The sequence below is a fragment of the Chrysemys picta genome, chromosome 1 (genome assembly GCF_011386835.1).
Source record: "Chrysemys picta bellii isolate R12L10 chromosome 1, ASM1138683v2, whole genome shotgun sequence".
NCBI classification, from domain to species: domain Eukaryota; kingdom Metazoa; phylum Chordata; order Testudines; family Emydidae; genus Chrysemys; species Chrysemys picta.
In genome coordinates, this window is record NC_088791.1 from 101,279,622 (window position 1) to 101,306,521 (window position 26,900).

General features: G+C 42.3%; 1 protein-coding gene across 6 annotated transcripts in view; it reads left to right on the forward strand.

Moving 5' to 3' along the window:
- The window catches only part of LOC101940050 (uncharacterized), a 235,839-nt gene that overhangs the window by 39,236 nt on the left and 169,703 nt on the right, over nt 1-26,900 (forward strand). For all 6 annotated transcript variants that reach the window (XM_065565205.1, XM_065565193.1, XM_065565188.1 and 3 more), the window contains exon 3: nt 20,480-20,663. In XM_065565205.1, the coding sequence (XP_065421277.1) occupies nt 20,534-20,663 (130 nt within the window). In that variant the 5' untranslated portion in view covers nt 20,480-20,533. The remainder of the gene's footprint in view (nt 1-20,479; nt 20,664-26,900) is intronic.

Sequence of the window (26,900 nt, forward strand, 5' to 3'; positions counted from 1 at the left end):
GACCAATAGCAGTCTGGGATAGCCAGCTTCCAGATGGCTATAGCAATCTGCTTCTGGACCAGTATGGTCTCCCTCGTGTGTGTTCTGACGCTGGAGGGTTAGGGCAAGCTGATCACACAGCTCCTTCATGTGAAAGTTCTGGAGCCCCTGCTGGTCATCCCAGGTCCATGTGACAATGAGATCCCACCAGTCTCTGCCTGTGAGCGGCCTACATATGAGGAATCTATGGTTATGACAACAGGCATGAGCAGCATCAGCTGCCATGCTAGTACCCCTCTCTGAGGGGTGCCTTTGATAGGACAAATACAGTTGCCTACATGTGCACCAGCATCTGACAGATGTCCTGCCCAATTCCCAAAATAGGAGTGAAAGCATGAGCAGAAGATCTTCCACTGGTCTTAAGTCCATATTGCTGGCTCCAGTTGCAGGGAGTGTGCAGACCCCAAAATGGTTCCACTGGATATGTTGATGGGCCGCAGGATGAAAAGCCAAGTTCTGTCATAATACACCATGAACCAAGGCCTAGAGCAGCTACAGCTAGCAAGGGCAGTAAGAACCCTGGGATACGCCCCAAGAACCAACAAGGTCTGACTTGGGTTTGCGTAGTACAGTATGGACACATCAGCACAACTATGAAGCAATGCAGTGTGGACACTCAAGTGCGAGCTTGGAAAAATAGGTCTGCAGACGTGAGTCCCATAGTTTTGGGTTTATTATGCAGTGTAAACATGCCCCAGGGTGGGATTTTCAAAAATGCTGAGCATTGGCCTAACTCTGCTCCCACTGAAGTCAAATGGCAGCTTTGAAACTCCCAACTGTACTGAACAATTAGTTTGTAACGTTAATTTTGTGTAGTTGCATTTTGGATGTTGAACTTTGTATTACCTTAAATTGTTCTGAGTGAAACAAATTGAAATACAAATATTAGAAGCATCATCAAAGATTGCTGTCTAAGCAGTGGTCTAAATGATTGTGAGAGTAAAAAATATGATGAATAAGATGAAAGAAAATTATTGGAAAACTGGTCTAACTGATAGACAAACTATGGAGTGTTTCTCTTCAAGGGAATAAATCATACATTATAAACATAAAATAATAGGAAATTATCATATAGGGTTATGTTAGGTTACTCCATATCATATGATTTGAAGGAAATATACAACAGGGATCGAGATGAATGGACCAAAAAAAAAAAAAAAAAAGCATAATCTTCCCTCCAGGTATAAGTGACTCAAATTCAGATAAGAGGCAGGTCCTTTGAGAATGCTCCCTTTCAGAAATTACTCTCATATAAAGTATCTTCATCCCAGCTGGGGTCTGAAGGGTAGGCAGTATGCACTAGCTTATCTTCAAACATGTAGTGGTAACAGCATGTGAACAACCCCCTGCAGCTAAATCAGAAAGTCTGGTGCCAACCTCCACTTTCTATTAAGCTCCTGTGCAGACTTACAGGGTTAATCTGTCAAGACTCTAAAAGTATAACTGTTTAAAATTACAGCTATCCTTGATAAACAGTATACCAGCATACTAGTGAATGAGGGATGTAACCAGACTGGGACACCCAGCAGTCCCTGGGGTTCTAATTTTACATTTTCACACATCTAGATAATAATAATACGTAACAGCTCTATGCTTCCTCCCTGCCCCCCATCCATAGCTCTCAAAGCACTGTACAAAGGAGGGGTAGGAATTGTTTATCCCAGTTTTACAGATGGGAAAACCGAGGCACAGAACTAAAAGGCAATTAGCATAGTCCTCTTTGAAACAGGACTGCATTACCACTAACTAGGCACCTTTTGGTTTGCTCCAGCAGTGTCCCCATAGGGGAGTTAGCAGCATAGCTTTGGTGCACTCTGCAATTCACCTCCATCATCCGCACTGCAGCGCACTGTACGCAAGCCCAAAGCAGCAGCAATAGTGCATTTTTTCGATTGATAATCAGTGACATGTTAGTGAGTTCTGAATCTTTACATTAGAAATTAAAGCTTTAGTTGAAGAGGAAATCAGAGATTTCAGATTTTGAAAACAGATGACTCCATAGTGTTTCATGGCCTGGATTCTATGATATAAGTAATAGAAGGTGATGCTCTTGACCCTACTCATAGAGGCACTTCGAAGGCTTTCAGAGCCAGGCTGACTAAATTCCTGTGGACAATTGACTTAAGAAAGCCACATCTTTAGGGCTTTTGTTTTTCAGGTTTTATTAATTTCATTTTTTGGAGTTTATTTTTAGCAAATTGTGAGGTTTATGTAGATGTCCCCAAATCAGGGTTTTTCAGGGCTATTCTTTTTGCATATACTGGTAATGAGTATCTCTCTGTAATGTTTCTCTGATGGTGCTTACTCCCAGCACTTGTTAGTCAAGGGGTTAAGAGCCAGGTAGTGCGCCTCTGGATCGATAGATTGCCTCATCACCAGAGGGGGTGGGGCTAGATAATCAATAGACATTTGGCCCTATAAAGAAGCTGAGGGAACTTGGTGGGGGTGGAGGGGAAGACTGCAGAGGAGATAGGTGAGAAACCCACAGAGAACAGGTCAGCCCAGGCAGGGCTGGCTCCAGGGTTTTGGCCGCCCCAAGCAGCCAAAACCAAAAAAAAAAAAAAAAAAGCCGCGATCGCGATCTGCGGCGGCAATTCGGCGGGAGGGACCGTCCGCCGAATTGCCGCCGAATACCTGGACCTGCCGCCCCTCTCCCAAGCGGCCGCCCCAAGCACCTGCTTGAGAAGCTGGTGCCTGGAGCCAGCCCTGAGCCCAGGGCAGAAGTTCAGCAGAGAAAAGAGAAGCCAAAGGCCTGAGAACCAAAGGGAGGCTGTGTTAAGTACAAGCTGGGGAGAAGCAGCACAAGAGTTCTTGGAGGTAGGAAGCAACTCAAGGAAACAGAGTCATGTTTGAAGAAGCAGACCTAACTGCTTAATACAGGGTCCATGGCCCGGAACCCGGTCTGAAGCACAGCCCAAGTGTGTGTGTATATGGGGGGGGGGGGCAAGGGCAAGAAGGGAAAAGCACTGCTACATCACTTTAAAACTGTCCCAGTATTGTACTGCTGCTAAATGGCCTTACATTTATCTCTGTACTCCTGAGTTACTCTAGCAGGATGACCCTTAGCTTGGGCAGTCTTCTCTGTGTTATAACTCTCACATTCCAAATTTTAATATTCATAACTTTAAAAGATGGAACTAATTTTTTTCCAAACATGAATTTTTCACCCCTTCTTCACTGAGAATTTATGAAACACAACCAGCATGAAGTGTTTAGCGTCAGTTATTTTTGAGTCATATGAGCGTGAAAAATAGCACGTGGAACATAAGATATAGGGAGGGTATTTCCCCTTTTCCCCCCACTGCCACAGTGCATTAGTCAAACTGTTGAGCCAATTTTGCTAAAATTTTAAAAAACTAACTTTTGGGCTGAGACTATCATCAAGTGAACTATTTCACATCAGAATTTGAATTTGGCTCCTTTTTCTATTGATTAAATTATCAATAATCATTTATTTTAATGTAACAAATGCATTCGTTATTCCAAATAATTTGACAGATGGTTCCATATAGATCTATTTCAGTTTATAGATTGCCTATGAGCTCATCACCATGACTTATGCAGTGTTCATTGTCAGTGATTTGTCTCCTAAACCTGCTAGGAGTTGTCAGGATGTGATCATTGCTGACACAAATATTTGTGCATGTGCTGTGTTGGTAGGCCCAGAGGCTTGGGTTTGGATCCCACATTTCACACCATGTCATGGTGTGGTGCAGTCAGGAACAAGGAACACACAGAAGCACATATGGGTTCTTTAAGAGTAAGTGATTTATTTATGCTATCCGGGAAGTGGGACATCAGTGTCAGAACTACTTCTGGGTGCAGAGAGATCTCCAATATTAACACTTTCAATGCCTACCGTCATAAGTTCATCCATTCACATGAATATTTATAGACTCATAGACTCATAGACTTTAAGGTCAGAAGGGACCATTATGATCATCTGGTCTGACCCCCTGCATGCTGCAGGCCACAAAACCGTCCCTACCCTTTCCTTAACTCTGCTGATGAAGTCCCCAATTCCTGTGTCTTAGTGACTTCAATTGGCAGAGAACCCTCCTGCTAGAGATCCCTGCCCCATGCTGCGGAGGAAGGCGAAAAACCTCCAGGGCCTCAGCCAATCTACCCTGGAGGAAAATTCCTTCCCGACCCCAAATATGTCGATCAGTAAGACCCCGAGCATGTAGGCAAGAGTCTCCAGCCTAACCCTTGTTAGCCATTATACTGTTTGCCTACCATTGCTTGGTATTCCTCAGCTAATATGTTTTACCATTAAACCATTCCCTCCATAAACTTGGCCTTGGCTACACTTACCCGCTAGTTCGACGGCTGGAAATCGAACTTCTGGGTTCGACTTATCGCGTCTAGTCTGGACGCGATAAGTCGAACCCGGAAGTGCTCGCCGTCGACTGCGGTACTCCAGCTCGCCGAGAGGAGTACCGCGGAGTCGACGGGGGAGCCTGCCTGCCGAGTGTGGACCAAGGTAAGTTCGAACTAATTCGAACTAAGGTACTTCGAACTTCAGCTACGTTATTCACGTAGCTGAAGTTGCATACCTTAGTTCGAATTAGGGGGGTAGTGTAGACCAAGCCTTGTCTAACTTAATCTTAAAACCAGACAGGTCCCTCGCCCCCACCGTTTCCCTCGGAAGGCCATTCCAATATTTCACCCCTCTGACGGTCAGAAACCTTCGTCTAATTTCAAGCCTATTTGGAATACTCTCTGCAAACATTCTCGTGCACAGGCATTCAGTTGCACGAATGTTTGTTAAAAGTGAATAAAAGTGCTTGGCAAACACCAGTGAAACATGTTTTTTGTTTTTTTTTTAATAAATTCAAATAAATGTTTGTTGAGTATTTGTGGTTCCCACTCCCACACACAATATTTGACTTGTTGAGACCAAGCTCAGACCAAGTATACAACATTTCATCTCCAAAAAAATCTTTTTTTTTTGTTATGAGAAAATGAAAAGGGTGGTTGGAATAAAAATTGGAATTCAGCCTTAACACAGTGTCTACCACAAACATTCTAAAAATGGCTCAGGTAGGTGACTCAATTTTTCCAAGGAAATAAATGGACAAAATAGCAGCATTAATTATGGATGTGGCCTAATTTATTAGGTAAAGTTCAAAAATAGCAAAATATATACATAAAACAAATGAATACACATATATTTGAAGTAGTAAACCATATAACATACAATGGTGTAGCACAGGGAGAAACATGCAGTAAGTTTTTCCCAGTTTTTTTCCTTGAGATATCTGGATATGAAGGTATGTTTTCTTTCAAAAGAACAGGCTAAATAGCCTATTAATGCTATACTTGTAATATTAGTACAAACCCTTTCAAGACAGATTACAGTATTTTGATTCGTTACTCATCAGTATGTATAATTATCGTTTAACAATATTATGAAGGGCTGATGAAGAGAAGCAGGTGTTTAAACATGCAGTGCCAGTAGGTTTGACACAGCGTCTCATTCTCTTTATGTGTACTTTTAAAAGACATCTATTGAAGGAGTGAAAACAGTGGGGCACTGCACAATGGTAAGTGTTTGCTAAAAAAAAACACCTCCATATGGTAGATGTTTAGTTAATTTTTAGATCACTTTAAAATAAATTAACAAGGATGTTGTTTTTATAATAGTAATATTTACATCAAGAGAAAAGGGAGGAATGTATGTTAGACTTATAGATAGCCAGGTATTGGTATACTCAGATGAACTTTATACCTTCAACATACCTTTGGGCATCAGTATAACTAACTAACTTGTAACTTGAAAAAGGACAATGTGGTGTTTAGTTACCAAATTAATTTCTCTCAGAATGACTAAATTGACAGGCTGTGCTAAATATCATTTCAATCCTCTAATACCCAGGTGTTCTACAGACCTATGGCTATTTAAGCACAAGTAACTTGTCTCACACAAATAGTTTAATTGAATGTAGTGGGACTACTCATGTGAGCAAAGTTACTTGGCTGCATAAATGTTTGAAAGATCAGGGCAATTAGGAATATGCTGATAAGTGTGTTACAAATGCCTAAGAGTAAATAGAAAAACAATTTTTATCTTACGCAGCTAATTATTTCTGTGATGTGGCAACAGTGCTATGGACCAATGTGTGAGTCCTCATCTTTTTATCAGACAAAGTAGTAACCAGCCCAGAAACAGGGTTCTTATGCTCAGTCCCCCCCCTCCTCCTCCTCCTCTGTGTGTAGATATGCTTCCCTCATGAGAACTTCCAGAGCCAGATTTAAAAACTGTATTTGGCCTATACTTCCTAGTTACTTTACTTGATCCTGCCTGCCTCCATTGATATCCTGGTAAGGTGTTCATTCCGGTATTGTCCCATCACAGAACACAATTAGGGAAGAGAAAAGAATCTGCTTTTTTGTGATAGAGCAACATCATTTTGAATGAATAGGTTTGACTAGCAATGATGGTATCCAGGAAGGGATGGATTCAGTGGCGGATTTAGAATTAGTGGGGTGCTGTGTGCAGCTTCATTTTCGGGGCTTCCCCTCCCCACAGGACCCAGCCAAGAAAAAGAAGATTCTCTCTCTCTTATCGCTCAAACACCCCGCCCCATTTTTCTTTTTTTTCTTCATCCTCCTCCTATATTATAAGTAATAGGAAGTAAATGAAAATAAAGTGAGGTACTTTGATTGGGGTAGGGGGTTGGGGTGGTTGGGCTCTGTGAGGGAGTTTGGGTGCGAGGTGCGGGCTCTGGGCTGGGGCAGGAGGTAGGGGTGTTGGAGAGGTCAGGGGGGCAGCACTTACCTTGGGCAGCGCAGCTCCCAAAGCGACCGGCACATCCCTCTGGCAGTGGCTCCTAGGTTGGGGAGGGCAGGGGGTCACTGTGCGCTGCTGCCCGCAGGCACTGCCCCCACAGCTCCCATTGGCTGCAGTTCCCGGCCAATAGGAGCTGCGGAGTCGGCGCTTGGGGCAGGGACAATGCATGGAGACACCCTCTCCCCACCAGGGGCTGCAGGGACATGTCGGCCACTTCCGGGAGTGGCGCTGGTGTGGAGGGAGGCAGCACAGGCAGAGACCTGCCTTAGCCCTGCTGCGCTGCTGCTGGCCCGTCTCTGCGCGCCCCTTGGGGGGGAGGGGGGCAGCGGGTCTCCGTGCGCTGCCTGGGGTGGGGGCAGCACCTCCCCCCTGCTAGGGGCATGCAGAGACGTGTCAGCAGCTGGCTGATTTTGGGAGCGGTGTGGGGCCAGCCTGCCTGCCTGAGCCCTTCTGTGCCGCTGGCTGGGACTCGGGAGCAGGTTGTCAGATGGGATCTGTCCTGCATTTTGGGGACCCAGTGCCACTGCACTGTTTGTTTCATGGTAAATCCTCCTTTGTAAGGAGTAACTGTGGAGAAACTCTGATGGGCTGGGCGAAAATGGAAGGGATAGGCTAAACTCTGGTGAGCTAAGTTGTGTGGAAGGATGATCCAGTGGTTAAGCCAGTAGCTTGGGATTTGGGAGACACATGTTTAATTCCCTGCTCCACTACAGACTTTGTGTGTGAGCTTGAGTAAATCAGTTAGTCCAGTGGTTCTCAAAGCCGGTCCGCCTCTTGTTCAGGGAAAGCCCCTGGCGAGCCCTCCAGTGGGAGCCGCAATCGGCCAATCCTGCGGACACGGCAGGTAAACAAACTGGCCCGGGCCGCCGGTGCCTTTCCCTGAACAAGCAGCGGACCAGCTTTGAGAACCACTGAGTTAGTCTCTTTGTGCTTTAGTTCCTCATCTGTAAAATATGAATGCCAAAATGTATGTACATCACGGTGGTGTTGTCAAGATAAATATGCTAAAGTTTGTGAGGTGCTTGGATGGGGGCTGTATAAGTACCTGATGGAGTGGTTGAACTGCATCTCTGATCACCACAACTTTATAATAATTATTAATTTTTATGAAGGCTGCGATTCTTTCACGGAGGTTGTGGAAGTCACGGATTCTGTGACTTTCTGTGATTTCTGTGACTTCCACAGAGGATGGTGTGGCTGACTTCATAGCTGCTGTTTGAGCGACCCGTGGCCAGCTGATCCGGCAATCCCCGGGGCTAGCAACACTGACCGCTGCTCAGGAGGCCTAGGGCCAGCTGGCTCTGGGGACCACCTAAGCAATGGCTGGTCCCGTGGACCACCTGAGCAACGGTCCTGGGGGCCACCCTGGAGCCAGCTGCATCAGCCACTGCTCGGGCAATCCCGGGCCGCTGGCTCCAGGGACCACACGAGCAGCGGCCAGTGCGGCTGGTCCTGGGAACTGCCCAAACAACGGTCCTGGGGGTGACCCTGGGGAGTATCTGAGCAGCGGTCCTGGGGGCTCCCCTGGGGCCAGCTGCATCGGCTGCTGCTCGGGAGATCCTGGGCATCTAGCTACGGGGACCGCTGGAACACTGGCTGATGTGGCTGGCTCTGGGGAGGGCCTGAGCAGTGGTCCTGGGGTGCCCTGGGAACCGCCCGAGGAGCAGCGGTCCCGGGGCAGCTGGAGTAGCAGTCCCAGGGCACCCAGAGGCCATCCAGAGAGCAGTCCCAGGGGAGCAGCGGCTGGAGCAGGACCCCCAACCAGCAGGGGTGCCCCGGAGCAGCGGGGCCCCAGAAGTAGAGATTTAGTCAGGGGTATTTTTGGTAAAAATCATGAACAGATCAAAGGCCGTGAATTTTTATTTATTGCCCGTGACCTGTCTATGACTTTTACCAAAAATACCCATGACTAAATCTTAGCCTTAATTATTATTAACCGTCATAGTGTGATTATTTTGGGGAGGGTTGTTATCAACTTTATTTAAACTAAAAAAGATGTATTTTATTTTCTGTACATCTCTTTCTGTATGACTCTTGTTAAAAAAATAATGTGTTAATTAAATTTGAGACTGAATTCCTTGGGGAAGAATTGTATGTCTCCTTCTCTGTGGTTTTACCCACATTCTGCCATGTATTTTGCATTATGGTAGTCTCGGATGACGACCCAGCACATGTTGTTCGATTTAAGAACACTTTCACTGCAGATTCAGTTTGTTTACATTTGCAGGAGATAATGCTGCCTGCTTCTAGTTTACAATGTCACCTGAAAGTGAGAGCAGGCATTCGCATGGCACTGTTGTAGCTTGGAGTCACAAGATATTTACGTGCCAAATGTGCTAAAGGAGTCATATGTTCCCTTCATGCTTCAGCCTTCATTCCAGGGCACATATGTCCATGCTGATGACAGGTTCTACTTGATAACAATCCAAAGCAGTATGGACCGATGCATGTTAGTTTCATTATTTGGGTCAGAGGCCACCAGCAGAAGGTTGATTTTCTTTTTTGGTGGTTTGAGTTCTGTAATTGCCACATCGGAGTGTTGCTCTTTTAAAACTTCTAAAAACATGCTCCACACCCCATCCCAATCAGATTTTGGAAGGTACTTCAGATTCTTAAACCTTGAGTCGAATGCTGTAGCTATCTTTAGAAATCTCACATTGGTAACTTCTTTGCGTTTTGTCAAAACTGCAGTGAAAGTGTTCTTAAAATGAACCACATGTGCTGGGTCATCATCCGAGACTGCTATAACATGAAATATATGACACAATGTGGGTAAATCAGAAAAAGGGACATACAATACTCCCCCCAAGGAGTTCAGTCACAAATTTAATTAACACATTATTTTTTTAATGAGCGTCATCAGCATGGGAGCATGTCCTCTGGAATGATGGCCGAAGCACAAAGGGGCAAACGAGTGTTTAGCATATCTGGCACATAAATACCTTGCAATGCTGGCTACAAAAGTAGGGGCATTGCCAGCAGATTGAGAGAAGTGATTGTTCCCCTCTATTCAGCACTGCTGAGGCCACATCTGGAGTATTGCGTCCAGTTTTGGGCCCCCCGTTGCAGAAAGGATGTGGACAAATTGGAGAGAATCCAGCGGAGGGCAACAAAAATGATCAGGGGGCTAGGGCACATGACTTATGAGGAGTGGCTGAGGGAACTGGGCTTATTTAGTCTGCAGAAGAGAAGAGTGGGAGGGGATTTGACAGCAGCCTTCAACTACGTGAAGTGGGGTTCCAAAGAGGATGGATCTAGGCTGTTCTCAGTGGTGGCAGATAACAGAACAAAGATCAATGGTCTCAAGTTACAGGTGGGAGGCCTAGGTTGGATATTAGGAAAAACTATTTCACTAGGAGGGCGGAATGGGTTACCTTGGGAGGTGGTGGAATCTCCATCCTTGGAGGTTTTTAAGGCCCAGCTTGACAAAGCCCTGGATAGGATGATTTAGTTGGTGTTGGTCCTGCTTCGAGCAGGGGATTGGATTAGATGACCTCCTGAGGACTCTTCCAACCCTAATCTTCTACGATTCTAAAAAGAGGGCAGCATTATCTCCTGTAAATGTAAACACAGTTCTTTGTCTGAGTGATTGGCTGAACAAGAAGTAGGACTGAGTGGACTTGTGGGCTCTAAAATTTTACATTATTTTATTTTTGAATGCAGGTTTTTTTTGTACATAATTCTACATTTGTAAGTTCAACTTTCATGAGAAAGAGATTGCACTGCAGCACTTCTATTAGGTGAATTGCAAAATACAATTTCTTTTGTTTTTTTACAGTGCAAATACTTGTAATCAAAAATAAATATTAAGAGAGCACTGTACACTTTGTATTCTGTGTTGTAATTGAAATCAATATACTTGAAAATTTAGAAAACATTCAAAAATATTTACATAAATGGTATTCTGTTGTTTAACAGTGCGATTAATTGTGCGATGAATCGCAATTAATTTTTGTAATTGCTTGGCAGCCCTAGTAAATACCTTGTAAAACTGGCTACAAAATTGCCATGTGAACGCACGTTCTCACTTTCAGATGACATTGTAAATAAGAAGCGGGCAGCATTATCTCCCGTAAATGTAAACAAACTTGCTTGTCATAGTAAGAAGTAGGACAAGTGGACTTGTAGACTCTAAAAAGTTTTTTGTTGTTTTGTTTTTGAGTGCAGTTATGAAAAAAAAACCCTACATTTGTGTGTTGCACTTTCATGATAAAGAGATTGCACTACAGTACTTGTAAGAGGTGAATTGAAAAATATTATTTCTTTTATCTTTTTTACTGTTCAAATATTTGTAATAAAAATAATAATATAAAGTGAGCACTGTACCCTTTGTATTCTGTGTTGTAATGGAAATCAATATATTTGAAAATGCAGAAAAACAATCAAAATATTTAAATACATGGTATTCTACTATTGTTTAACAGTGTAATTAAAACTAATAATTGTTTTAAATCTTGTGATTAATCACAATTAATTTTTTTAATAGTTTGACAGCCCTAGTTTAGACTAATGATCATAATAGATCATTCTGGCCTTAAAAATCTGTGAATAAAAAATAAACACAAGGAAGTATTTAATGATTATTTCTCTTTTTTTGCTTCTTATCTGCAGGTTTTTTTTTATTCTTGTGTGGTATTGTATTACTTATAAAAACTGTCTTTTTGAAGTGACTGATTTAGGCTAGACCTTAATACTACCTTCCCTGTTGTTTATTGTTAATTTCCAGTAGACACACATTTTCACTAATCCAAATGTTATAATTACATTCAGTAAAGTCACAGTGACAAGGTATTTCTGAATTCCTTCCTGTAAAATAGATCTTAATTTCATAATCATTATTGTATATCATTGGTTTATAGCCTGGAATTGTTATATAAGTGGTGCACAGAAGACTGATTATTTTTTCATCTGTCATTCATCTTGTTATGTTAGTTCACGGAATGCTTGTATTGAATAACTTGAATAAAAAAGCTTTTATTTTACTTTAGTTTTGTCCTATACTTTTGATTGGCTAATAATTTATTATCCAAAAGTTGTATTTGACTTTTAGGATAATACTTATTGAAGCCCACATTCTACAGAATCCATAAGCATGTGCTTAACCATCAAGCATGTGAGTAGTATGGGACTGTTCACATGGTTAAATTTAAACATGTTTCATAAGCGTTTTGCTGAATCAGGGCCTGAATGAATATCTTCTGAGTATCAATTCAGAGACCAGTTCTCGGCTACTGATATTGTATTTTCATTTCATGTGTAGATTCCATCTCTTACTAGTAAGTATTAGTAAACTAGGGTCCTATCCTGTGAGATGCTCGGCGCCTGTGATTCTAAGTGTTAGAATGGACAACTGCTAAAGATCAGGCCTCAACACTGTATTTTACTTGGTAATACAGCTGATGGAAAAAGAGCAGAAACTTTTCACACATTTTTTCACAAAAACTTTCATTGAAAGTCAAAACAAGTTCACCACCTTTACTTGATACGTGTATTCATCTGTTTGTGTTTTAAGCTGGTTAGCTGTGAATTATTTCCTATTGCAGATGGCTCCAAATGTCTTTTTCAAATTGCTTTTTTTCTCTCTACATGTAGCTGTTTAGCTTTCATCTCTACTGTGCATTTCACCTAATCAACCATTTTGCCTATTGTAAAGTGCTATATAAAATTTGCATAGAGAGATGGTTGTGTAAATGTCAAATCTTTTAAAGGCAGTATTTGGCTTGTGGAAGTATTTGGCGTGGGGACAAATACAGATGGTCAGAGTTGACTTTGTCAAATTAATTTGTCATAAGGCTTGCCAGGTGGTTGATTCATATACCTAGGCGTATCTCTACTTTGTGCATCTCCTAAAGTCTACAGGAGACTGGCTCCTCTCCTAAGAGTCTTAGAAGAGACGCATTAGTGAGATGCTTCTTCTGCAGATCTTAGGACATCAGGAGGAAGGGGGAGAATTACTCCCTCCCCCCTTTTTATTTTTATTCACTACCCGGTATTGTGTTATGATTATTTTAAAACTAAGGAAATTCTCACACATACAAAAATGTGTTAAAGTTAAGTTAAGATTGCAATAACTGATCAGTGAAATGAGCTCACTCCCCTTGCCTGCTTGTACACATACACCCTCTCTCCTCCCTTCTTCCCAGTCAAGACTGCACACCAAGTAGTGAAGAAAAGTTAGTTGACATTGTTTCTATTTTTCATTGAAGTTTGAAATTTCAGTGAAAATGTGCATGTAAATTTTCAACTAGCTGGTAGGTTAAATTCCATCAGGTATTTCCCTGTGGCGTAGCCATGACTCTATAGTACCCCACCAAAGCCTATAGGGACCTAAGCACCTGGTGTTCAAAAGAGGTTCAATTTGAGGATGCTGCTGCTTCTGTTACTTAGGCTCCTCTTTGCCCATTTCAGTGTCATGCTTTCTGGCCAATATTTGCCATTTCTATCTGCTCCTATAAGCAGAAGAATTGATAACACCATAAGTGTGAATGAGCCTTTCTCTCATCCCTATTAATTACTTCATAAAACATAACATTTGTCAGGATAACAATGCTCCTGCATTGTTTAATGAACATGTCATCATATTCATTTCCAAAACCTAGAAACAGAGCTACAACTTTTGGACTGAAGTACGATTTTGTCAGTTTGTTCAAAAAACATAGGGCCCAATTTTGCAAGATGGAGAACATACTGAAGTCAATGGACGCTGAAGGCATTCAGCACTGCAAAAAAATGGATCTTAAAGGCAAGATCCTGCAGTCAATACTATGGCAAGATGACTCCCATTAAGGTCATTGTGAGTTTTGTTTAAGTAAGAATGGCAAGACTGGGATCTTAGTGTTACTTTAATATGGCTTTTGTGTGTTGATAAAAATGCAACTTCTCATACAAGTTGCATGAGAATTGATATTTAACTTTTTGGCCTTTAAGAAATTATACTTTGACATTAAGTTTAACTTTCCTGGCTAATGAAATTATCTTGATGGAACAGCCCAAGTAAATAATAAATACAGTAATTCTTCTTTGCCTATTGTGTGCTTATACTATTCATAATTTTTAGGACCATAGATATTAGATACACTTACGTAAGACTTAACGAACAGTAATTATCTTTTGGCTAAAGAAAAAGCCCAAACAAATGCTAAGCTGCATTATCGCTTGGCTTCTGACATGAGCTGATAATCAGATTTTCTTGCTTAAATCCATGGTGCTTGAACAATGCTACCCACTGTCTGTCCTTCCTGATATTACCCTTAATTAGAAAGAACAGAAACACAAATCTGAATTATTTCAAAATCTGGTTTCCATGGTCAGTGGTTGGAAGGGCTTAACTTTATTACAAATAAACCTGGCTTTATTGACTAATGAAATCTGAAATACTAGGCCTGTAATAGTAGATAGTGTAATAGTATGGTGTTTACATACTGAAAAATCTTGTGTGGGCAAAGTGTTTTGTAATAAATCATTAAGTAATTGAATTATGATTCCTTCACCCAAAAATAAAACCAGAAACTGAGCATCTTAGGAAGCTCTGTACCACAGTTTAGATCTTTAATATGTGGGCCTATTTTACAAGCAATAAGACTGTGTTCATGGCATAGTTTATTTATTTTTTACTCACTGTATCAGACTTTTAAGATAGCTTTATTGCATTTTGAGGATGCCTCTTTTCTCCCATGTTTGTTTTGTATTTCCTTTGTTAAAACCCCCACTTACATGTATTGGTTCCTTATTTTCAAAACACATAAGGACAATTACTAAATCATTATTCTTTGAACATGGGCATGGGAGATATTTGTATTTGGGGTTTGTGAGGCTAGGGACTTGGAGCAGTTTACAATGGTAGGCAAGTAGTATTCTCCTCCTTTTACTGATAGGAAAATTGAGGTTCAGGACCATTAAGTGATTTGCCCAATGGCATACAGAAAGCCAGTGGCAAAGATAGGAATAGAGCCCAAGTCTGACTCCAAGTCCTGTGCGCTAACCATTACCAAATGCTGCCTTCCTCTGAGGATACCTTCTCAGGAGTGGACAAGACCTGATTTATATGGCCACATTGTCTGTCCCCTTTCATTTCAGTAATGTTTCTTATAGCAGATTCTCAATTGTTTGGCACACTCTTGTTTTAATGAACACAGTCTAATAAGTTTCACCATTAGGACTATGTATATATATTCAGCCTAATAAGTCATTTGCTCAGTTTAATTGATTGAATATCATTACTCCTAGATTAACCACCTTGGATAACTCTAAACAATTCCTCCCCAAGTCTCACTTACCTGTTTCGGGTTCAAGTTCCTTGCACAGTGAAGACTTTTCGATCCATTTTGATGAAAAAAGTAATCAGGTCTGTTAGTACAGTATGAAAATTGAAGATTATAAATGTGTCATCTCCTCTGGCTGGGTTTTGCTAAATGCAGTGGTAAGGTACACCAAAACAGGAAAGGAAGCCCACTGGTTTTGTTGATTGGCATCAAGGCTGGGCACTGATGTTAAATAGGGAAGTGACATAGCATCATCTTGTGGGAAGAGAATGGTAATAAGGAGGATACCTTGTACCTGAAAGGACTTTATGTCTGAAAGCAGGCCAATAACCAGCCAAATAAGTGTGGGTGTGCACGCGCACAGTAGGGGTGTTATGATAATTGGGCCTACAAATTTACCCTAATAGTGATCTCAGCTGTAAAAAGTGAGTGTAAGTTCGTAAGTTCTCATGATAACCTATAACAACAAATGGGAAAAGGTCCAAAAGGGCAACAGACAGAATTAGTCCAAACAAAAAGTCCTACTGATATAACACAAAGACTGTGATCATGCCTGGTAAGCAAGAAAACTGTGGAAACAGAAATCAGTGAACCAAAATTGGTCAGAAACTAGGCCTAACTGGTGGACAAAATAATGACGGGATGGGCTATTCTGCCCAGCACTCCCTTTTGTGGGTTCTTGAGGAAGGAGACTTTGGGGAGAAAAATTGGCTACTGGAACAAGCTTTCATCATGGCTGCCACCCCTTTCGTCTCCTGGGACCCCAGACTTTCTTCAACTGATCCTAAAAGATGTCCTGACCAGACCAGGCCAAAGTGAGAGTCTTTTTAGGAAACAGGATCTGACTTTAACAACAACAACAATGACAGTTCCAGCCCATCTCAACTGACTTCTTCTCTTTTCCCCCAAATGAACAGTTATCATCTTTGACACCAGCTAAAAGACTGTCAAGCAAGATTGTTTTCTTCTAAAGATTCTCTCCAGCTAAAGGGAAAAGGGGGATGTTGTTAACATGAAAGCCTTTCTCAATACTTTACATTTCAAATGCTTTAACTGTTTCCCCTTCTTTTCTGTATCTTTAATAAAGGTTAAAAGGCTGTTTAATGGTGTCCTTGCCATGGTACTAAGTAGGTTAAGGTCTCTGTATACCAAATCCTGAACCTTGTTTAACATTGTTTAATGTTGGACAGTGACTGTGTTGTGTTAACACCATTAGCAGATAATCTATCTAAACTAGTACAAGAGGGGACCTCCTTGTGTTTCCAACCTCTGTCCCCACTGTGGAAAGCCAGACTGGCCCATTCTGTTGACTAAAAATTCTGACTGCAGAAGAAGCAGCAGGTGGAAAAGTTTCCTTTTTCCTCTGGAGGTGAGGAAGAAAAGGTGAGGAAGAAGGCTCTACTGGCTCTGCCCTCCCACGAGGGAAGGGGAGCCAGCGGTGAGGGGGAGGAGGGGAGCAGGTCTTCCTGCAGAGAAAGGCAAATAGTCGACTCCCAGCCTAGGTGATTCTCCTCCCATCAGGTGCTGGTGTGGAAAAATTATAAACTGAAAAATTGGGGAGGGGGGAGGATTTTTTTCTTTTCTAGTTTTGTCAAAAAAGAGACAAATTTTCAAAGGAAAAAAAAACATTTTCCCATTGAATAGCACCTCTCACTTTGCAGTGCTAATTAGTCTCTGTAGAGCACTAAAAGTGTGCTCAGTGCTGCAAAGCCTCCTCACTCTCACTTCTGAGGTATTTAGCAGGTGTAAATGCCTGCCCAGTTTGTGGTGTTGTGATGATCTTTCAGCAAAGCATGGTTTTGGATCCACCCCAAAATCAAAAGAAAAAGACGTCCCAAATAATAATTAAATACAGTGGACAAGCCCAGCCTTTTCCCCAATACATCACACTTGTTTTATAATCATATATTTAGCACTTGTGGGGGGAGGGATAGTTCAGTGGTTTGAGCATTGGCCTGCTAAACCCAGGGTTGTGAGTTCAATCCTTGAGGGGGCCATTTAGGGATCTAGGGCAAAAATCTGTCTGGGGATTAGTCCTGCTTTGAGCAGGGGGTTGGACTAGATGACCTCCTGAGGTCCCTTCCAACCCTGATATTCTATGTCTATGTATCAGGGTACATGCAAAACTTGCACCAGGATTTGGAGGTTTTGTTTTCATGTCTGTCTTTTTTTTCTAGCAATAAATAAATAAATAAATAAATAATGTATGGCTTCACTAGATGCTTTACTTATAATAAACAGTTATAAAGAAGCCAGCAAGAAAACCACAGTGATCTTGGCAAACCAACAATTGAAAAGTACAGGTGCTAGGAGTGTGTATGGGGCTAAAGCAAACACTTTAAAAAAATCAAAAGAAGGTACCTTTCATTCTGAGAAATGTATTTAAGTATTTGCAATCCACAACCGATAGCACATAACGCCACTTTGCTTTATTCCTTGACAAAGGGAATAGCTTGTGGTAACAAGCAGATGCTCGAGTGGTCTGGGTAGCATGAGGTGTACCATCAGTCAAGTAAATCAATATTTACTGTTCTAGTATCTTTGTGGTGTGGGAGTCTGCCTTGTTTAAAAAGAGGATTGTGTATAATATATAAGGCCTGGCTTTTAGTTAATCAAAAGAGAAGTGTTATTGAAAAGGGCGCGTTCTTTACAATGAGTCACATTTAACCCCTAAAAGTTCCATACTTCTTTCTAGTCTGCTCATAAATTTTGCATAAAACACACTGAAAAATAATGTCATTGTTAAATTTGAAATCTGATTGCATTTCTTTTTCAAATATACTTGTAGCTAAATAATGTGCTTTATGTGTGATGGTAAAAACTGTGTTTCTATACCTGCTGAAAATGTGAGTGCTTTGTAAAAATTTGGGAACCTCTAAACACTAAGCATTGCTAGCACTGGCAGTTCTAACCCTGATTCCCAGCTAGAGTCTACTTTGTGCACATCAAAAGAATCACAACAATAAGAACTGAAATATGGGACTCAAAGAAATAAAACTTTTGACCTCGAGGAAACAGAGTTTTTTTGAATAATACAATAAAAAGTTGCATAACTAGACTTATAGCAATAATGGTTTAATACTCTATACATCAATTTTGAGACTACCCTTCATTGAAAAAGTTCAGAACTCCATTTTGCTTTGAATTTTTTTGGCTATGAACCTAATCAGTTGTAACGTCTCATGTGACCTTTTTCTAGTCTATGGCTTTTAACTGTAATTTATCATTTTAGGGGAAAATGTATCAACAATGAAAAGAAAGCTAGAGATAGTCTATGCAGTTCACAATTTCCATATGCTGAATCTAGGCAAGTTATGTGAAACTGGAAGTGACAAAAACAACAAGGAGTCCGGTGGCACCTTAAAGACTAAAGATTTATTTGGGCATAAGCTTTCATGGGTAAAAACCCCACTTCTTCAGATTCATGGAAGTGACAAATTGCTTTAAATGCAGGGAATGCAAATTCCTGTCAATTGTTAACTGCCTTGTTTAGGTTTACAGTTCTCACTCTTCTTTCACTGTGTCATTTATTATGAAGTCTCGGTTCATAAATCCATAGATTACCTTGTATTTCAGATTACAGTTTAACAGGAGCTTTAAACCTGTATTTTGTAAAAATATCAATGCATTAGCAAAAAACAACAACCCCAAACATGAAATATAAAGTTTGAGTACTATTGTCATTTTTCATTGTGGTTTGAGGAAAGTTGGAATAACACAGAAAGAATAATAAGGGTTCATAAATCACTCCTTTTTCACTGGATATCCTCACTTTTTTGGACCCATTTAGCAAGAAATCTACAATACTCTGGAATCTCTGCATTGTCCACATTGTTGCTTCACATGTGCTGATCTCGAGGATATCAATTAAACATAGGTAGCATTTGTCTATCAACAACATTATAACCTTTAAGCCATAAAGGAAATTGAGGAGGTGAAGAAATATATGTAATACTTGTTATTTTAAAGAAACAAGTATTGTCCTGCAGAGTTCACAGCTCTCACATTTCAGCGTTGTGTTAGTATATGAGAACATGAAAGTGAAGTTGACTAGAAACTAGCTAGTCTATTTCATTGTTTAAAATTATGATTATTATTGTTTATTATTTATTTGTATTGTGGTCGGACCTATGAGTCCTAGGCATGGAACAGAGCCCAGTTGTCCTATGTGATGTACATACAAAGAACAAAAAGCTGGTCCCTGCCCCAAAGAGTATAAGGCAAGATACAACAAACAGATGGGGAAAGGAGACAAGGAAACAATGAGACAATATTGGTCAGTACCATAGGTTTTGATCTTTGTACACCAGTTGTCCAGCTGATGTCAACTTTTTGTAGGCAGCACAGCAATGGAGAGTGTGAAGGAGGACAAGGAGGTAGTTTTGTGTATGTTTATGGGGAGCGCTTCCCAAGTGTGAGGGGCTGCACAGAAGAAAACGGAGAGAACAATTAGGACCATAGGATTTTTATCCTGACAGTTCACCATTAAGGAACAGTAAAGATACAAGATCTCATTCCATTCAATCCTGGGTAGATGGAGTCCATTTGAGATGGGAGGAGAGCTCTAGTCTGGAGTTCGTTTGTGGCTGGGTGAGGTTACCAAATCGGTAACCAGCATCCTCCTGAACCTGCAAGTAATGGAAGTGAATGAGACTTTGTGTGGCTGCAGTGGCCCATGCACAAAGTTATTTGCAGGATTATGACTCTGGGTCAGTAAATCTGATAAATGTTAGTCCAGCAAAAGCCAAAACAAATTCTCCAATTGCAAACAATATGAAGGCCAATTAGACAAGACATAGTCCTTATATCTGTATTCCATAAAAGCATCAGCTCCTAAAATCTACACAGCTATTGAGATGGGGTAACATTTAGAACTTGTAAAACAATTACCCCAATTGCTAGTGAACTATAGACTCCTATGTTCTGCTGCTGTTTGCCCTCATTTGATCCCCAAGCCTGTAAGCAAAAGCATTAGCTAGAACCCCCTGTACAAACATGGAGTTTCATCTAATCTGGGTGCAGGAGTGTGTGCTCAGCTATTAGCCTGGGCTCTGCTGCGTAACCAAGTGAGAATGTTAAATGGCCCAGCCTACAGTACTTTAAAAACAAATCTTTAACAGAAAACGAATTCTCTTACATGACAATTAATGACATTCGTTCTAATGTATATTCCTCAAACCAATACTTGGTTTTCTTTCCTGTATGTAGAGGGTCTCAACTTCAAGTTCTTAGAATATAAAGAATGGAAAATGAGCTAGAAAATACTGGCGATTCCTCCACCCTTTCATTTGTTGCTGTTGGCTTAATCCGTTTAATAGCAGGGTGGTGGCTTTTTCTGCACACACAGAGGACTGGTGGATTCTGACTCTTGTTTTTCTTTCCCCAGCACAATCGTCACCATGAGAGACCTTCATTACTATGCCCCAGGTTTACAGCTCATATGAAAATTTCACCTGGAATCCTTGAGTCTCCCCAGATGCTCAGCACCAAGTTCCGGGGCTTTCCAGTCAAACAGATGAGTCAAAACAAGAAAAATTTCCCAACTCAGAGAAACACCTGGAGAGATTCAGGTAAAATATTTGTGCTTTAAATAATAGTCTTATAAAACCTTTCAGTTGTCAGCAATACAAATGCGAACCTCTGTTGTCATCTCACTTTGTTTCCAAAAGTATAATGGAGAATGTAAGAGAGAAAATCAAGACGTAGTACTACTTTGTGCATTCTGTTGTATTGCACACTCACACAGAATATATACTCTTAAGTACAATAACTTTGAAAAAAATATTTTCTTGCAGGCCCACAGTATACCTGAGAAGTGCATTATTTGCTATAACCACACTTTTTGTCATTTAATTCTGGTACTGTACCTGGTGACAGTACAATCCAATGGTATAGTATTTCAATAATCAACATCAGTCCTGTATATTCCAAACAAAAATTTAGACTGTATTATTTCTAAATGGCAACAATTGTAGATGATCCAAAATAGAATTTGACAACTAATTCCACACACTTACTTCTCACCATTAAAGATGTGAGGGTACGTAGGATACCACTTTTGGGGAGCTGTTAACGTCCCAAATAGATTAATAAAATTTAAGGCCAGATGGGGCTATTGTGATAGTCTGGTTCAGCCTCTTGCATAGTCCATTAACTTTCACCCAACAACTCCTGAATTAAACCAATCATTTGTGGATGAACTAAAGCATAACTTTTAGAAAGACATGGAGTCATGATTTAAAGATTCAAAGTGACAGAGAATCTCTCCTTGGTAATCTGTTCCAATGGTTAAACCACTCTTACTGTTAAAAATCGGTGCTATATTTCCAGCTTAAATGTGTCTAACTTCAACTCTCAGCCAGTGGATCTCATTATACAACAAAAATACAGCATTGATTGACCCAATTCCCAGTTTTTTTTTTCAGGTGTACATATCTGCCTTTTGAACTGTTGTTGTCCTATAATGTATCAGGTCAGTCTGCCAGTAGACTTCTTGTTCTTAATGTTTTCTTGGTATGTTTGTATGACTTTGGCATAAAATCTCACTGTCTTCAGGATGGGCTGCAAGTGCACCAGAAACATGTCATATTGATTTTCATGAATACTATGTCCTATGTCTTTGAAAGAGCCATGACGACATCTCAGCCTACACGACCTACTTAAGAATATTGCCTTGAGTTGTTAGGACTCTGCAGGAGGGGTTGTGTAACCTTTTAGCTGTCTCTGAAAAGCAGAAGCTCTAGTTTGTCTCTTCCCAGTAGTCTAGGGTCAAATGTTTACTCAGCAGGGAGTCAGACATTTTCTCTATAGTCTTCAGCTTCAAAGGAGAATTGGTGTGAGGCCAAATGCCAAGTGCTGTGGAAATTCCTCCCTATATACTAAGGGCTACAGTTTATCTCAAATGATTGCGCATAAAGGGCACAGATTCATCACAGGGAGTCTCAATTTAAGAGGCTCAAATTTAGGAACTGTCTCAAATTCTTCAAATCTAAGTGGAAACTATTTAACAATAGGTGTCTGGAAAACACATGAAGAATATGGAGAGTTTCTACATTAAGGCTATTTGGTCTGAATATGAAATAAAGTTTAACTGTTACATTTCCCAGACTGAGCGATCTTTGAGATTTTTCTGGAAAGTATTTTGAAGATTACAGACCAAACATTACATAAGCCTAGCTACCACAGTAATATACCTGAAAAATCAAATATGCCTTCTGTGTTTGTAGATAATTAGCTAGTAAGTGTTCTATAGCAGAGAATTAGTTGACCATGCATTGAAATGCTCCCATACTGTATATAAACATATCATTCCAAAATAACTGTGCATCAGAGGGGAAAGACCCTGGTATAACCAGTGAAATATAAAAATCAGTTGATCCACGGGGATGGCTAGGAATGCTTTTGAAAAATATGTGAGTTTAAAAGTGTATACAGTTCTTTTTGTAAATTCTTAGATGAATATGCGTATGCATTTTTTCTTTATTAATGTGCAAGTCATGTATGGAGGCTGATGTAATGCAAAATAAAGGTTAAATTACTGTATGTTGTTGCTGCTATTTTTGTGCTCTTTCATTATAGGCGTCACAGGTAGCAATGCCTATAGTAAAGTTTGCCCAACACTTCCTACTGTAAGCAACTGAAAACAGGATCTTATAACGTTGCCAAACTTTAACAGTTTGGACTGAAATGTTTTATGTTGGGTGTTTGTCTCAGGCCATTTTGTTTGTTTGTTTTCTGTTTGTTTTGTTTTTGAAGTTTAAGTTCAAATGGCTAATCTGTTTCTGAAAAAGGGAAAATATGTTGTTTTGCCCATGTTAAAAACAATTTATTGTAATAGGGACTTAGAATTTGGTGTGTGGGGAGAGGGCGGGGGGGAAGGGGAGATCATGCTGGTGACAAGAATGTGCCTTTTGTTTTCTTCCTGAAAAACTCACTCCCATTTGGCAGTTGTAGATGTCTGAAAAATCCCAGTTCACATGCGCTCAGTGGAAACTTGTTGGAATTTGGCAGCAAAATTCTGCCTTCACAGAGCATGCCCCATCCACTTACAGCTCCTACATGTGGCCAGATTGTAGGGTTGCCACCTCTGAGATGCACTGCTTGTCCCCACCAGCCTGACCTTCCTCTACCCCTCTGCTCCCCCCCATTCAGGCAGCAGTGCAGGTGGGGGATTCGGGGCAGTTGAAGGCCTCTTTTCTTCTTACCTTCCCACTACCCCCTACACCCACCCCCTCTCAGGAGCCCCTACCTACCCGACCCCAGTCCCTGTTTCCAACGCCAGCTTGCTGGCGAGCCTCGGTCTGTCCCAATTCCTGGTCCCCAGTGCTGGAAGGAGCCACTGCAGCTTGTTGAGGGCCTGGCACTCAGAGCAGGACCTGGGTGCTGGGCTGGTCATGCTCTGCTCCCAGCCATGCAACGTGTGCTTGCTGGTAATTACAAGATCACTGCATGACTGGCCAGCTTACAGAGGGAATGTTGGTGCCGTGTGAAAAAAATCTGGCACGTTTTCATGATTAACTGACAAGGCACAACAAAAACCAGCTGGGTGGCAACCTAGACTTTACATGCACCATCCCTACAGAGTGACTGAACATGCTCCAGCCCAAGACTGGAGGGGCTGAGCTCTGCTCTGCAACTGCTCTTCTCAGCTGCCTAGGTCACTGTGGCCACAGGCACAGGAGTTTAGAGCATGGAGAAAGTTTCTCCTGGGCTCTCAGTGCTCACCCTGCTGGCTTCCAGGTAGTAAGGATTAGAGGGAGGAAGCTGCCTGACTTTAGTGCCTAGGGGTGGACAACAGGGGAGGAAGGGAAAGAGGAAGTGTGTTTCTGTCAGGGGACATGGTAAAAGGGGTAGGAGCTCGGGGTTGGGGGAAAAGAGGATAGGAGCCTGAAGGGGAGAGGGTTTAGGAGCAGAACCTGGATTAGGGCACTGGGGCGGGAGCAGAGAGGGCAGAGGACCAGGGAGTGGGAAAAAGGACCATGGGGGGGGGGAAGGGCAACAGCAGAAGGAGGGGGAGGAGGTGAGGTGAAGGGATGGTCATGAGTCTGGAGGGGTGATTGGGCTGCTATCACCCTGTCTGGGCAGGAGACAGGGGAGAGAACAGCAGGAAAGGGGGGGGGCAGGAGCTGGCAATAGGGTGACCAGATCACCACACTAAAATACCGGACACTTTGAGGTGCCATCAGTCCCGCCCACAGTCCACCCCCACTTCTCCCAGGCTCTGCCCCCACTCTGCCCCAGGTCCTGCCCCCTCCCCACTCGGGCCCCCCCCACCACACCCTTCCTCATCCCCCAGCCTGCTGCTGGCTTGCTGCGTCCCTCCTTAGTCCCCCACCCACAGCTCGCCTCCCCGCCCGCTCGCTCGCCTGCCTGCCACTTGCCTCTTCACCCTCCTGCCCGCCACTCATCCCTATGGCGCCGACTTCCCCTCTGCCGGGTGGGTGCTCACCTGCCTCCCACCTCTGCACTGCCTTCGCCCCGCCCCCATTCCATCCCCTTCCCCCACATCCCCACTCCTGCCCTGCCTCTTCTCCACCTCCTCCCCTGAGTGTGCTGCATCCCCGCTCCTCCCCCCTCCCTCCTGGAAAGCTCTAAGGACTGCCAAACAGCTGTTAGGCAGGGGGAAGCACTGGAGGGGGGAGGAGCGGGGACGTGGCGCACTGGGGGAAGGGGGGAGAAGGAGGCGAGTAGGAGGGAGCTTGGCTGCAATTTTTCCCCAGGGGTGCTCCAGCCCCGGAGCACCCATGGGGTCAGCGCCTCCTTCCCGCTCGCTTCCTTACTTGAATATTGGGACAAATGGCGTCCCGATTGTACCTTGTTCGGGACACGGGACAAAGGGTTAAATATTGGAACATCTGGTCACCCTAGTGGGCAAACAGGGAATAGGAGCAGCAGGGGACATAGAGAGTGGTCCATATCCATTAGTGCACACACCCCATACAGAACCTGGAATTGGACCCTGGATTCCCGAGTCTCAACATTCCTTTACTATTTAGCAAATAGCTGTGAAACCCACTGGCAAAGTTGTGTCTCCATCGCCCTCTAGCAGCAGGTGCACATAGAAGATAACAGCCTCCTACTTTGTTAGCTCAAGTGGTTAGAGGACTGTGCTTTGGATCTGAAGATCCCAACCCAGCTGATGAACCATTTGGGAGGGTCAGTAGGGTTCTACATATGAAAGTTTGTTCTTTTTTTTTCAAGTCTTAAGTAATTTCAAGAAAATTACATTAAAAACAAAACGAGAACACAGCCACCCTATATTAAAAGAACATTATCAAGGCTGTGAAGTTAAGCACTCAAAAGTTAGGAAATGCCAGAAATAAGGCTGCATGTGCCACTTTAATTGGGCCCCCTGTTTCTAAGCATGATGGTAGACTTTAGTTACATGACCCACATACTATTTTCCCCTGAGGACCTTTGCTTCATTCGGTGGATTGGATGCCCGTACTCTGGGTACAAATCAGGGTTGTGTAGTGAAGAAGACTGTTGCTGGTAGGACTCCTGCTTTGTTTTTTGCAGAAGTTGTAAGGTGTGTCGTGAATGAAAGAGAGTGAATGTTTGCAGAGAACTGCAGAAAGAGAAAGGATGGTCTTGTGGTTAAGGTAGTTGTATGCCACCCTGGGACATTGGATTCTATCCTTTCCTCTGATACAGCATTCCTATGCCAGTCAAGACACTTAAATCAAACTTTTCACAGGGGGTTACTACTTGTGTATTCCTCATTTTCTGAGTGTCCGATTTGAGACCCAGAGGTCTACTTTGAAGAAGTGCTGAGAACCCATAGCTGCAACTGAGCTCAATCTGAACATTAGAAAGTGATATAAAATCCTAAGAACTCTGAAAAATCAGGCGCATGGCCTCCCAACTGGATATTCAAAATTAGCAGACACTTGATAATTTTGGGTTTCATGTCTGTGCCTCAGTTCCCCACGTGTAAAATAGTGATAATACCACCTCCTTATCTGACAGGGGTACTGTGAAGATAAATTCATTATCCTTTGTGAAGCACTTAGATACTGTAGTGATGAGCGCCATAGAAAAGCTCATGAGGAAATTAATAATTTTGTATTCAGAGCAGGGTTTGGATTGTATACGTTAAACAAGGCCCTGGGTGGGGCACACATTAAATGAGTAAGGCAAAAGAAAATTGAATAACTGCCTATTCATTGAATGAGGCCAGGGTCTTGTGGAAAAAGTATGTGATCATGTCATTAAGGATGGACTCATGATGCATATGCACAAGGGGGCCTGCATTAAGGTTGCACAGACACCCTTAACTCTGGTATTTCCAAACTTTTCAGAGCTTGACTTTGCAACTTAATATAGATTTTGAGTGTAACACATGATGACAACATAAGACCGGCTATACTGGATCAAAAGGTCCATCTAGCCCAGTATCCTGTCTTCCAACAGTGGCTAATGCCAGGTGATAGTGTCTTGAGGCATCCAGAGCTACCAAGCATGTCCCCTGGGTGGCAGATGAGGAAGTGTCCACATCTTGTCAGCTCCAAAAAATGAACAAGGAGCCATGGACCTAAGGTTGTGCATGGCCTGGTAACCCCACCATGTAAAAAGAAACCTACTACAGAAACAAACACCAGAAACCATATTGGTATGCAGTAGTGTCAAACGAGATCAATTTCATGTGAAGAAGGACAGGCATTGGTCAAATCCATCGCTTCCCGCAGCTCCCATTGGCCGGGAACGGCGAACCGTGGCCACTGGGAGCTGCAAGCGGCTGTACCTGCGGACGCTCAGGTAAACAAAGCATCTCATGGTCTGCCCGGGGCTTACCCTGAAAAACCCGT